This window comes from Dipodomys merriami, unplaced genomic scaffold, assembly GCF_024711535.1.
Source record: "Dipodomys merriami isolate MVZ:Mamm:240054 unplaced genomic scaffold, mDipMer1.0.p SCAF_547, whole genome shotgun sequence".
NCBI lineage: Eukaryota > Metazoa > Chordata > Mammalia > Rodentia > Heteromyidae > Dipodomys > Dipodomys merriami.
Window position 1 is genome coordinate 244,838 of NW_027206121.1, and position 14,314 is coordinate 259,151.

The following is a 14,314-nucleotide window of genomic DNA, read 5'->3' on the forward strand; positions in this document are numbered from 1 at the left end:
TTGTCCAACCTTTCTTTGATTTGTTGTGCTTCCGGGTCTCTATTCAGAAAATTTCGTCCTGAGCCAAGGAGACCTAGGGTTTCTCCTATTCCATCCTGTAATGTTTTCAGAGTGTCTGCTTTGAGTTCAAGGTCTTTGATCCATTTGGAGTTGATTCTGGTGCAGGGTGATATATAAGGATCTAGCTTTAGTTTTCTACATGTAGTTAACCAATTTTGCCAGCACCATTTACTGAAGAGGCTGTCTTTCTTCCATTCTATTGTTTTAGCTTCCTTATCGAAGATTAGATGGCTATAGGTCTGTAGGTTCATTTCTGGGTTTTCAATTCTATTCCATTGGTCCTGAGGTCTGTTCTTATGCCAATACCAAGCTGTTTTGATTACTATGGCTTTATAGTAGAGTTTGAAATTTGGTATTGATATTCCTCCAGCAGTGTTCTTTCTGTTGAGGAGCGTTTTTGCTATTCGGGGTCTTTTATTGTTCCATATGAATTTTTGGATTTCCTCCTCTATTTCCTTGAAGAATGAGGGTGGAATTTTGATAGGTATCGCGTTGAATTTGTAGATAGCCTTGGGAAGTATTGCCATTTTCACGATGTTAATCTTGCCAATCCAGGAGCATGGGAGGTTTTGCCATTTTTTAAGTTCTGTGTTGATTTCCTTTTTCAAGATTTTAAAGTTTTCATCATAGAGGTCCTTCACTTCTTTGGTTAAGTTAATTCCTAGGTATTTTATTTTTTGTGGGGCTATTACAAATGGAGTTGCTTTCCTAATTTCAGCCACACTTTTCTCATTGTTGGCATATAGAAAAGCCATTGATTTTTGGGGGTTAATTTTATAACCTGCTACTTTGCCAAAGTTTTGAATCAGCTTGAGTAATTTGGGAGTGGAGTCTATGGCATTCTTTAAATACAAGATCATGTCATCTGCAAAGAGGGAGAGTTTTATTTCTTCTTTCCCTATTTGGATCCCCTTTATGTCTGCATCTTGTCTTATTGCTGTAGCTAGGCATTCTAATACTAGATTGAAGAGAAGTGGAGAGAGTGGGCATCCTTGTCTTGTTCCTGAGTTAAGAGGAAATGGCTTTAGTTTTTCACCATTGAGAATAATGCTGGCTGTAGGTTTGTCATATACAGCCTTTATTGTATTGAGGAATGTTCCATGGATTCCTAATTTTTCCAGAACCTTCATCATAAAGGGGTGTTGGATCTTGTCAAATGCTTTTTCTGCATCTATTGAGATAACCATGTGGTTGTTATTCTTGCTCCTGTTGATGTGATGAATAATATTAATGGATTTGCGTATATTGAACCAGCTTTGCATCCCTGAAATGAATCCTGTTTGATCATGGTGTATGATTTTTTGGATGAATTGTTGAAGTCGATTGGCCAAAATTTTGTTGAGAAGTTTTGCATCAATGTTCATCAAAGAAATGGGTCTATAGTTCTCTTTCTTTGATGAGTCCCTGCCTGGTTTTGGGATGAGGGTTATGATGGCTTCATAGAATGTGTTCGGTAGTGAGCTTTCTCTTTCAATTTCATTGAAGAGTTGGAGGAGTATTGGTGTGAGCTCTGCTTTGAAGGCCTTGTAAAATTCCGCTGTAAAACCATCTGGTCCTGGACTTTTCTTAGCTGGGAGGTCTCTTATTGCTGTTTCTATTTCAATGCTTGATATGGGCCTGTTAAGCTGGTTTAACTCATCTTGGTTTAGTTTTGGCATGTCAATATTTGCTAGGAAAAGGTCCATTTCTGTCAAGTTCTCAAACTTATTAGCATAAAGTTTTGAGAAGTATTCCCTTATAATGTTCTGAATCTTGGTTGTTTCCGTGGTGATGTTTCCATTCTCATCTCTGAGTTTATTAATTTGGGTGTGTTCTCTCCTTTTTCTGATAAGGTTTGCTAAGGGTCTGTCAATTTTGTTAAGTTTTTCGAAGAACTAACTCTTTGTTTTGTTGATTCTTTCTATAGTTTTTTTGGATTCTAATTCATTTAATTCTGATTTAATTTTGATTATTTCTTTCCGTCTACTGGATTGGGGTTTATCTTGCTGCTCTTTTTCAAGGAGGTTTAGATGTGTCAATAAATTGTTAGTTTCCGATCTCTCCAATTTGTTGATGTAGGAGCTCAGAGCTATAAACTTGCCTCTGAGTACTGCCTTTGCTGTGTCCCAGAGGAGCTGGTAATTTGTGTGTTCATTTTTGTTGAATAGCATGAACATTTGAATTTCCTTTCTAATCTCTTCCATGACCCACTCATGATTCAGCAGTGTGTTGTTCAGCCTCCATGTGATACCGGACTTTCTTTGGTGGCTTTTGGTGTTGAGTTCTAATTTTATTCCCTTGTGGTCAGAGAGAATGCAAGATATAACTTCAATGTTTCTGAATTTAGACAAGTTTGCTTTGTGGCCTAAAATGTGGTCTATTTTAGAAAACGTTCCATGTGCTGCTGAGAAGAACGTGTATTCTGATGCTGCTGGGTGAAATGTTCGGTAAATGTCTGTTAAGTCTAGTTGATCTATGCAGCTGTTTAGATCTGCGGTTTCTCTGTTGAGTTTTTGCCGAGTTGATCTATCTAGTGGGGAGAGTGGTGTGTTAAAATCCCCAACAATTAATGTCTTTGGATCTATCTGGGATTTGAGGGAAAGTAGTGTTTCTTTGATAAATTTGGGTGTTCCATTGTTTGGCGAATAGATATTTAGAATTGTAATATCCTCCTGAAGGAGAGATCCTTTAATTAGTATGTAGCGACCTTCTTTATCTCTTCTCACGAATTTTAATTTGAAGTCTATTTTATCTGATATTAGGATTGCAACTCCCGCCTGTTTATGAGGGCCGTTTGCTTGGTAGATTTTGTTCCAGCCTTTAACCTTGAAAATATGTTTGTTTTTACGGGCAAGATGTGACTCCTGCAGGCAGCAGATAGAAGGGTCTTGTTTTTTAATCCAACTAGACAGTCTATGTCGCTTAATTGGAGAGTTCAGTCCGTTAACGTTAAGAGATAGGACTGAGAGGTATTTGGGAGTTCCTGCCATGTTATCCACCTTCTTGGGGGCTGTGAAAACTGGGTTCTTCCTAAGGTTCTTGGATTCTCAGTTTGGGTGCAGTTTCTTGGCCTTTGTTGCGTTCTTGTTGGTTTTCTATGTGTAGGACATCTTTAAGAATCTTTTGCAGGGCTGGTTTGGTGGAGATGTATTGTTTCAATTTTTCTTTGCTATGGAAGGTTTTTATTTGGCCTTCAGTTATGAAGGAGAGTTTAGCTGGGTACAGTATTCTTGGTTGATAGTTGTTTGTTTTTAGGGCATGGCATACGTCATTCCAGGCTCTTCTTACTTTGATTGTCTCTGCTGAGAAATCTGAGGTAATTCTAATTGGTTTCCCTTTATAGGTGATTAACCTTTTCTCCTTGACAGCTTTAAGGATCTTTTCCTTGGTCTGGGTTGATCCTGTGTGGATTATAATGTGACGGTGGGATGTCCTATTCTGGTCTGGTCTATTTGGGGTTCTAAAAGCTTCTTGTATCTAAATAGGCCTATCTTTTTGTATGTTTGGGAAGTTCTCTGCTAGGATCCTGTTAAACAAATTTCCTAGACCATTAACTTCTGTTTCTAGGTGCTCCTCTACACCCATTATCCTTAGATTGGGCCTTCTGATGGTGTCTTCCAGGTGTTGGATAGACCTATCATATTTCTTGGACTTGTCTTGGATGGTTGTATGTTCTTTCTCTATAATATCTAGGCTGTCTTCAATCCCTGAGATTCGATCTTCTGCATGATCTAACCTGCTGTCAAGACTCTCTACTTTGTTTTTTATCTCTTTTCCTTCTAATTGGTCAGCTTTGATGGCTTCAAGTTCTTTGTTGAAGCTCTGTTTTAGGTCTTGTATGAATTTCTTTACTTCCTTAATTTGGTGTTCAGTGTTTGTTCTCAAATCACTTAGTTGATTGGTTATGGTTTCTTTGGACTCCCATTCCTTCTGTTGGGTTCCATTCAGCATTCCCTTTGTGGTCTCCCTGACTTCCTTCAGCTCTTTGTTAATGGATTCCATGAATGCCTTTAGTGATCTTTGTGTATTCTCTACCTGGTCTCTTAATTCATGAATTACTCTTTGATTAGTTTCCTCTCTTCTGTGGGATTCCTGCAGTTCTCTTTGAGTGTTCTCTGCCTGCTCACGCCATTCCTCCCTTTCTCTTTGAGTATTCTCAAGTTGTTCACGCAAATCCTGTATCAGTTTTTGAGAAGCTTCCTCATGCTTATGATATTCCTGTATAAACTTCTGGGATGCCTCCTCTCTCTCCCTATCACGCTCATACAGAGTCCTTTGTACATTGTCAAACTTCTCATTTATCATGTTTGCTATTAGTGTTTGTAGAGCTATTTGGGAACTCTCCTCTGGATTATTCTTTATCTGTTCTAATCCCTGATTATCAAGGTTGGGAATTGAGATACCCGAATTTGCCATTTTTTCTTGTGTTTTTCCGGCTTACTCGGCCCATTTGAGATAAAGATTGCACCAGTTTTGTGCTAGAACACTATCTTAAGGCAACCATCAACCAAAGTTTGCATTTGTACAGTCAATAGTCTACAGATACAATCTAGTTCAACAGATACATCTATTCAACATCAAACAACTATATGTTAAAGTACTTCAAACCGCAGAAAAGAATTTGGAAAACCAGAAATTATTAGGATTAGGGAGAGATGTGGGTAAAAAATAGGAATAGATTGGTGTGGGGAGGCCCAGGGAGAGTTAACTATGTCCTAATCACAGTGCAGGAAATGGGTTGGGTAGGATGCAAGTAGAGAGAGAGAGAAAAAGAAGAGACGGAAAGGGGAATAAAGAGAGACCAGAAAAAGAATAGAAACGTAAAAATTAATGTTATTATAGAGGTTAAAAGACCGTCTATTTAGAGAGGAATGTGAATATGTTCAGAGAAGGGGAGGGACATAGAGGAGATGTGAAAAGCTTTAAGGATGGGAAAGGGAGAAGAAAAGATCAGAAGTTCAGTAGAGCTAGATAAAAAACAAAAAGATAATTAAGAAAGAAAGAAAAAGAGAAAGAAGACAAGAAAAGAAAGGAAAACTCTCATTCACGTATTCCTAAAATAAAAATTATAAGATGAGAAAAAAAAAAGTTACTGGAAAACAATCATTTTTTCAGAAGAGGCAAAAATTAAAGATTAATAAAAGTTTTAGAAGGGAAAAAAAATATATATATATAAGGTAACAAAAAACAAGCAAAAAAAAAAGAAAAGAAGAAGAAGAAAAAAAAAAAGAAAAAAAAGTCTTTTGATTTTTTTTTTGGGGGGGGGAGGAGTGGGAAGAATCCTGTATCTCCCTTTTGTCTGCAACCAGTCTCTTGTTGGAGTCTCTGGTCAGCTTGAGGTCCTGTGGCTTGATTGGTTTCTTAAGTCGGTTGGTTGGAAGAGGCAGAAAAATGCTCTGCTTTACCCAAGATTTTGAGATCCCCCTCCCAGGTTAGTTTTCTGGGAGGGTGGTCTGCTTTGAGAGTCACAAAAGAGGGGGATGTGGTGATGAGGCTAGGTTCTGGGTAGAGTTGAGGCCTTTCAACAAACAGTAGCTTTTCCCTGGGGCTATTTTGTGATAAAGCTCACAGCGCCCAGCCTGGAGCCATTCTCAGGGTTTCTGTTTTTCAATTGATTGTGGTGGCTGCTAGAGGGAGGGGCAGCCTCTGGCTCTGGTTACCCAGTGAGGCAAGGCACTCCGATGGCTGGCGCCTGAGCTGGGTGACTTTTCCCTGGATGGAGCTGAGTCTGGCAGGTCACTTTGCCGTTAAGTTCTTGTGACCTGCTAAATGACTCATTTTATTCCAAGGCCTGAGCTGGAGCTAGCAGCTCCTCCGAGCTTTGTCGGTATCCAAGATGGAGATCACCGGTGCTGGGGGGGGGAAGGGGTGGCCTTCCCTCCTCTGCTCCCTGAGGAGTGAGGATGTCGGGCTTGTACTCACGCCGAGTCTTGGATCCTGGGTCGTCTCTGGTCTGCAAACAGCAGGATGAAGATGTTCGCTCCTTGTCAGTTCTTGTTGGTGTTAAGTAGAATCCGCTCGTCTGCTGCGTCTGGCTCCTTCGTCCTCGACTCTCTGTGTCTCAGGTATGACTCCGCGGCAGTGGTCGCCGCTGCGGCCCCGCCGCCGGAGCGGCAGCTGATGCGTTTCCTTGGCTTCCCCTCTCTTGTCTAACTCTCTGTCCTGTGATGGCACATTTGGTGTGATTCTCTGGCTTGGGACTGTTCACTGGAACTCTAATACTACTTTCTATGCGAGAGCTTGTTCAGATTCCAGCTTCTCCTCCGCCATCTTCCCGGAACCTATTATTCCTATGTAATTCTATATTTAGTTCTTTTAGAAGTCTCCATACCATCGTTGATTATTTTACATTCCTGCCAGAAATGCATCAAAATTCACTTTATTTTCATATCTTTCCCAACAGTTGTTAGACTTTGGAAACATATTTGTTTTTGTTTAAAAGTGTGTATGAAGAAGTAGATATTTCATTTTGATTTGAATTTTTCTAATAACTATTGACATTGAACTTTTTTATATTTAATGAGCTACCTGTATACTTTTTAGAAAAGTCTCTTCAGTTTTTTCCATTTTTAAATTAGATTTTCTGTGGGGGGGAGGAGGGAAGGGGGTGGGTGTGGTTAATTATAGGATTTTGTTTTATGTGAACTCTGGGCCTGAGTGCTGTCCCTCAGCTCTTCAGCTCAAGGCTAGTACTTGAGCCACAGCACCACCTCCGGCCTTTTCTGCTTATATGGTGCTCAGGAATCAAACCCAGGGCCTCAGGCATGCAAGGCAAGCACTCTACCACTGAGCCACCTTCCCAGCCCCATTTTTTTATGTTTTTAATTCACTGTGGTTAGTAATCTATTTAGAGAAAAACTAATACCATGCTTTCTCTTCCTTGTTGATCACGCTTTCTGATATACAATGTTTTAATTATATGCACTAAATTTGATTTTGTTTAGTATTAAACACTTTTGGTGTCCTATCAAATGAGTCACTGGCAAGTCTAATGTCATGAAACTTTCCTCCCTTCCTCTCTTCTTTTCCTTTCCCTTCCCTTCTTTTTCCCTTTTTTCCCACTACTGTCTTGTCAGCTCTTCTTTTCTCTGCCCCTTTTTTCTCCTCTCCCCACCCCATTCATTTTCATTTCTCTTTATGTCTGAGGACTTACTGTGTTGCCACAATTAGTGTCAAAGCCCCAACCATGCTTTCTTGTGCTAGTACTAGATCTTGAACTCAGTCAGTCAGCTTCCTCAATCGCTGTTGACACACTCATTTAAACCATGCCTCCAATCTGTTTTTAGCGACTTAATTTGAGTTGTCCACCAAGGCTGCTTCCAGACCTCAACCTCCTTAGTAAGTAGGATACATTCTCGTTCCTGAAACACTTGTTTTTGTTTTTCTTACCAGCATATACTGTTATTGGCTTATGTGGAATTAATATTCAACCTCAACTCCAAAATTTCAAATGAATTTGAGTTGTCTACCATGCTGGCTTCCAGACCTCAGCCTCCTTGAGTAGCTAGTGTCTGATAACAGTCTTGAGCTAGAGCACTTGTTTTGATTTGCTTTTTTCTTACCTGAACATTTAATACTAACAGTTAATTCGATACTAAAACAAGATTATTGTTACTGGTTTATATAGAATTAATATTCAACCTCAATTCCAATATTTCACGTTTCAAATTAAGTCTTGTATTTTATTTCTAATAGTTGTAACTATTGTAACTGGTATATTTTCTTCACTAAGCAAACAGTTTAGGCTAGCACAACTACATGGAAGGATTGTTTTATAATTAATTTAATTTATTGTTATAGAGATACAGAGAGATTACAATTACATGAGTCAGGTAATGAGTATATTTTCTTTCACAGAGTGTCTTCCTTGCCTTACTCCCTCACAATTCCTCCCTCCCTTCTCTAATCATGAGTTGTATAGTTTATTTTTATTAGTGTCTAATGAATTCCACTGCTCTACTTTTTCCCTGTTTCCCTGGAGTTCTGACTTTCCCCCACCCTCCAGAAAATATACCTGTGAATAGATCATACATAGTTAAAAGCATTTGTTTTTAGTGCAAAGGCGAAGTAACAAAGTGACTGCTTTTCATAGCCTATAAAACATAGTGATAATGTACATTTCTCCCATATCCATGCTAATTTCCCTGTGTTTATTTCACTCATAGATTTTTAGAAATATATTACTTAACTGTAATGTGTTTATAACCTAGCTTTATATCTCATTTTTTCCTAGGAAGTTTGTCTTGAGAATTACTCTCATTGTTTTAGTCTTCGTAAAATTAACACTGCAGTACTTTATAAACAGCATTTAGTTTGAAATAATGCCAGTGATATGTATGTTCCTGCTGATGTTTTGTCCTGATGTTTATAAATTAGAGGAGTATTACTTTTCCAATAGTAATGGAAGATTAAAAAATTACAATTCTGTGGCCTTTTTTGCACAGTTCCTTGATCTCAGGCATTCATTCTCTCTAAGCTTCTTTCCCTGAAGTCTAGCACTCACTGCTTGAGCCACAGCACCACATTCAGCTTTTTTTGTTCATGTGGTACTGAGGAATCAAAACCATTACTTCATGCATGCTAAGCAAGCACTCTTTATAAGCCATGTTCCCAGCCCTAAATTTATTGCCTTTTTATTTTCTTTTGGTAGAATTAATTCGTTGGTCTCAGGCCTTCATATTTATCAAGCAAGTAAAGTATTAATTGATACATATGCCTAGTGCAAATACTTTGTGTATAATACACTTGTGCATTTGTGTATTGAATCTTAATAAATTAGTTTTTCTTCCATGAATTGTTTCAGAAAGATTACCTAAAATCTAACATATGTTCTACAGATTTCCTTTTAATGACCTTGTCCTATGTGTACATGCATGTTGGCATCTTATTCTTTTGAAGCAGGATAATTTTTTGTAACAGTCTTAAAATGCAGATGTGTTATTAATGAATTATCTTTCCATTTAAATATCTCCAATCTACATTTTCTGAAGAGTTCCGCTACCCAATGGATTATCTATTGAAGATTATTTTCTTTCAACACTTGACACATATATTTCCTTTTTTGTGTGCTAGTCAGCATTCACCACTAGTATTGTCACGCATGGCTGGATTGATAGGATGATCGTTGGCCATTCTTCCTTTGTAATGGGGTTCAAAATGGGAATCAAAAGACTTTCCTTTTAGCCTCTGCAAAACAAAATAGTACTATATTTCATTCCAACTTTTAAAATTTCCTTCTGTAGGTTTTAGGTAGCATCACTTTTTATCCTTTTTATTCTCTGTTGTGCTGTGGTCATATTTCACAATTTTTTTTGTCATTTTTTAATGTTCCATAAGCCTTTTGCCCTTTGCCTCCATCCTTCAATAAAAGATTGATAAAATGCAATTGTAGTCAAGGAACATTTTATTCCTCTGCCACCTAAATTTCTTATTGTAGGAGGTATGCAGTGTTCACAAAAGTTCATGTAGCAGTTCTTACAGAGGAAGGAAGTATCAGGGTATCTATGACCACATTTCAATCATTAGAATTTCTTCAGACTGGGGAAGCATCAGTTGCTGCATGGGGAGGAGGCTGCGGCCACTGCTCCATGAGCCCCTGGCCCCTCTGTGCCTGTGTCTGGGAAAGCCAGTGTAAGATGAAGATAGTCTTTCCCCAGCCACCTGGATAATCAAGAGTTTGGGACAGATCCTTCGATAGTGAGGAGCCAGGAGAAAAGCACAGAGTATGGTGTTGAAATGGATTAATAAGGAATAATGTTCTCTTATATTCTGTTATGTAATGACAGCCCATATCATGGAGGTGTATTTTTTTAACAATTCATTTTCCTACAGACTACCCAACAAACCACCTGAGGTTGCGTTTACAACAAGAATTTAGCATCCAAATATTAACAATATTGACAGTATTTGTCTTGATATTCTAAGGTCACAGTGGTCTCCTGCTTTAACTATTTCTAAAGTTTGTTTATCCATTTATTTACTGCTATGTGATCTGATCCTAGAGATTGCATGGACAATAAAACAGACAGAGACAAATACAACAGAGTATCTTGGAAATAGAATTAAAAGTATGTCATGTGATGATACCTAAAAGTCAGAATAACCTGCATTATAGCTGGAATGAACTTGAAACTACTGTTCCTTTTTTGATTTCTTATCTGGCTGCTCCCCTATTAGATGTCATCTTTTCTTTTAAATTTTATTTTTCACTTAGCTCCCTCCCTCCATTCATTTAGATTCTCATCTGAGTAGACTTAAACTGTAGTTACAAGAAAGCAGTTGCCCAAGACTCAAAAATTTTTTTAAAGTTCAGCATTTGTATTATACAGCCAGTATGTTCACTTTTTTTTTTTTTTTTTTTGGTCGGTCATGGGGCTTGAACTCTGGGCCTGAGCGCTGTCCCTCAGCTCTCCAGCTTAAGGCTAGCGCTCTACCACTTGCGCTACAGCACTACTTCCTATATTCACTCTTTTTTATCTTTTTTTGTGTGCTTTTCTTTTTTTATTGTGAAAATACTGTAGCCTCCTCCTTTGTTTCCCCTTCCCATCCCTTCCCATCTGCCCCACAACCCCCACCCAACCTATATTCACTCTTAACCTGATTATGAAACAAAACCATTCCTCACTACTCTAACATGATGAAGAAGCCACCTGAGGGGGCGGGAGCTGGATTCTCAGTTGTCACATCAAAGGAAACAACATTCTAGCAGCATCCATTCTTGTTGAAGCCTTCCACTGTTAGAGATTTGAGGTTACATGTACTTTATGCTCCTAACTGATGTGGCTGGAGAATTGATATTGAATTTATAGTATCAGCAGAACAGAAAATGTGGTGTATTTTATACAGGTCAATAAAGATGTGAGCTGTTCTTCTCCAGAGAGTGGAAATTAGAAGTCAAACACCCTTTGTATTTCAAAATAGGGTGTCAAACATTTTGTAATTTTCATTTAAATTCTTAGGAGGCTTGGAGCTATTAGTTAAACGGTCTTCCAATACACTGCTTAATATAGCACTGAATAAATGATGCAAGTTGTTACTAGATAAGTGATGGATAGCTCTGCTAGTAATTGATTTATTTTTCTTCAATAAAGTTTCATAAACCAGTTAGCTGCCTGAATTAATCAGTATGGGGAGTATATTTTGTAAATGGAAAGCTGTTTTTATTATTTTCCATGTACATTCCCTAACTAAACCTCTTTATCATGTGCATTTGAAGCTGGGGGGTGGGGGGGAGGGAAAAAGGAAGTAATAGTAGGTTACAGTTTACAAAATAAAGTACTGTTGTGGGAGTCGTAATGAGGCTGTGTTGACTATAACCATGAGATATTGGGCATCCGTGGGTTTGTTCAGCCATTTACATTAATGAGCATTAAATGCAGCAGATATCATTTCAGGTGACTTAACATGAATAAATAAAAGTCAATGCTACTATAAAAATTTTAATAACAAAAACAGTTAACAAAAATATTTTTATGTGCTAAGTCAAATCTTAAAATGTCCAAATCAGTCATTAGCTACTTTCTTGAGTACTGTTAACTCTCTTTTACATTCACATGAACACTGCTTTTCATAGGTTGATGAATATGGTATATATTCGATATAATATCCTGAATGTGTTGTGCTTGCTTATGTGAGAGCACTTTTTTTTTTTTTTTGGTCCGGTCATGGGGCCTGAACTCTGGGCCTGTGTGCTGTCCCTCAGCTCTTCAGCTCAAGGCTAGCGCTCTACCACTTGAGCCACAGCGCCACATCCGGCTTTTTTTCTTTTTGCTTATGTGGTGCTGAGGAATCAAACCCAGGGCCTCGAGCATGCAAGGCAAGCGCTCTACCACTGAGCCACCTTCCCAGCCCATGTGAGAGCACTTTTTAAGTGAGGCAGAATATGAAAATGCAAGAAAAGATTCCTGTTTACTTCATTGTCACCCTGATACATAGGAAATTTTATCAAAGTAAGCTAAACATACTCTTTTACTACCTAGACTTAATGTGGGCATGCCAGATTATTATCTCCTTAGAAATGTGTGGTGATGTATTAGGGAAACTATTTTTTTTTATTTTTTTATTTTTTTATTTTTTAATTTTTTTTTAATATGATTTTATTTTATTTGAGAACATACTGTACAGAGGGGCTACAATTACATGGGCAGGATAATGCATACATTTCTTACCAAGCATTGCAGCCTCCTCCTTTGGGAAACTATTTTTTTTTATTTTTGTTGTCTGTGGGGTTTGAACTCTGGGCATGGGTGCTGTCCCTGAGCTCTTCAGCTCAAGACTAGCACGCTACCACTTAAGCCACAGAGCCACTTCTGGCTTTTTCTGCTTATGTGGTACTGAGGAATCAAACCCAGAGTCTCATACATGCTAGGCAAGCACTCTAATACTGAGCCACCTTCCCAGCAGGAAACCTTGTATTTTAATTACCAAGTTAATACAGTGGCAAACATTTCTACTTTGATCATTCTTTCTCCCACTGTATAGATAACACTTCAAGCTCCAAACATTTTTATATAATATAAAATGCATACCTGTAGACGAATGAAATTCCAGCCTTCGTGTTCTCATGACTCAGGGCTAATTACTTGACAGAAATGTGTCCTTACAGAAGCTAGTGTCATTTGATGATGTGGCTGTGGACTTCAGCTGGGAGGAGTGGCAGTACCTGGACGTTGCTCAGAGGACCCTGTATAGAGATGTAATGCTGGAGATCTACTGTAACATTGTGTCCTTGGGTGAGCAAAAGTCACATTAACTTGTAAGGTCATGTGCTTTGTTTTTCGTAAATATATGAATATTTATGTTATTTAGATGTAGCATTCCAGAAGACTGTCTTCCCAACCTTGAGCATATTATTGTAAATGGTTATACAATCTAGAATATAATGTATATCACTGTTGGAAAGATGATCTGGAAACCACAGATGATCTATCTGTAGGTGACTTTGGTCTGTTAAAGCTGCCAAAAATCAATGTGTTTGGATCTGTGCATATTACGGGTTAAGTAGTATCTGTTTGATGAAGGGGGTATTCATTTGGGGTATAGCTATTTAGGATTATTATATCCTCTCATAGGAAAGGTCCATTTATTGGTATGTCATGGCCTTCTTAGTCTTCTTACTAATTATAATTTGAAATATATTCTATCTGATATTAGTATTGCTATTCTGGCCTGCTTGGGAGTATTTCCTTGATTGAATTTATTCTACCCATTCATATTCAGGATACTTATTTCTGTGGGCAAGGTGTGCCTCTTGAAGACAGATAGATGGATCTTGTTTCTTGATTCAACTTATCAATCTTTTTCATTTAATTGGGAGTTAAGTCCTTGAGTATTGACAGGAGTGAAAAGTTTTGGCAATTCCTGCTATGTTACCCACCTTTCTATGGCCTGTGCCTTCTCATTCTTACTATGTTTATTTGGTTCTATGGTAAATAGCTATTTCTCTGACTATATCAAGACTGGGCTGGGTGCTCTTCTTTTCATTTTCATTTTATTGTATTGTAAAAGTGCAGCACAAAGGAGTTATAGTTACACGTGTAAAGTAATGAGTACATTTATTGTTGAACATCATTACCCTCTCCTTTCTTTATCTCCTACTATCCCTTCCCACTCCCACCTTGAAGTTGTCAAGTTCATTTCCAACATACTGTCACCCCTTTAATCCTATCACTTTTGGTTAAATCCACTATTTGAATTAATCTGGAGTGCAACTTCCAACCATGGTGTAATTGCTGTGGCTTAGAAATCCTATCAGAAGCTACTCTCTGATTGGTTCATATGTGATACTCTGTGTGGGGTTGGGTTATAAAGATGCCAGTGAGCCATCTTGCTCTCCATGAGCCAGTGCTCCCAGCTCATTCATTTCCTATGGAACCAACATCTCCATGCCCTCCCTGCAGAACCTCTTGAGCCACACTGGCAGGCTAGGCCATTTGAGATGAGGGCTCTATCCTGCCTCTCTGGAGAGTTACCAATGTTCAGTGTGGGTGGAAGAGCCAGGATGTCTGAGCTTTTCAATTCAATCATTGCTCTAGAACCCCATCATGGCACTTTTGCGGTACACGTGTCCTATGCACACTGCATCAGGAATCTGGAGTAAATTCAGCCTAAAAAACCTGGAACAAGATCTTGTTTTTACAACTAAATGGTGTGAGCATACCTCCATGTCTTGGGGCAGTCCTTGACTAATTTACTGTGCAAGCAATAAGTTGGTTTACAAAAGAAAGAAATTAAGTAGATGTCATTTCTCAGGTCCAAAAATAACAAAAAGCAAAAA

At 38.4% G+C, this 14,314-nt stretch overlaps 1 protein-coding gene across 1 annotated transcript in view; it reads left to right on the forward strand.

The window, feature by feature from the left end:
- LOC138811665 (zinc finger protein 420-like) overlaps positions 1 to 14,314 on the forward strand; it is a 99,605-nt gene that overhangs the window by 21,335 nt on the left and 63,956 nt on the right. The window contains 1 exon segment of the mRNA XM_069999367.1: positions 12,628 to 12,770. Within this exon segment, the coding sequence (XP_069855468.1) occupies positions 12,628 to 12,770 (143 nt within the window).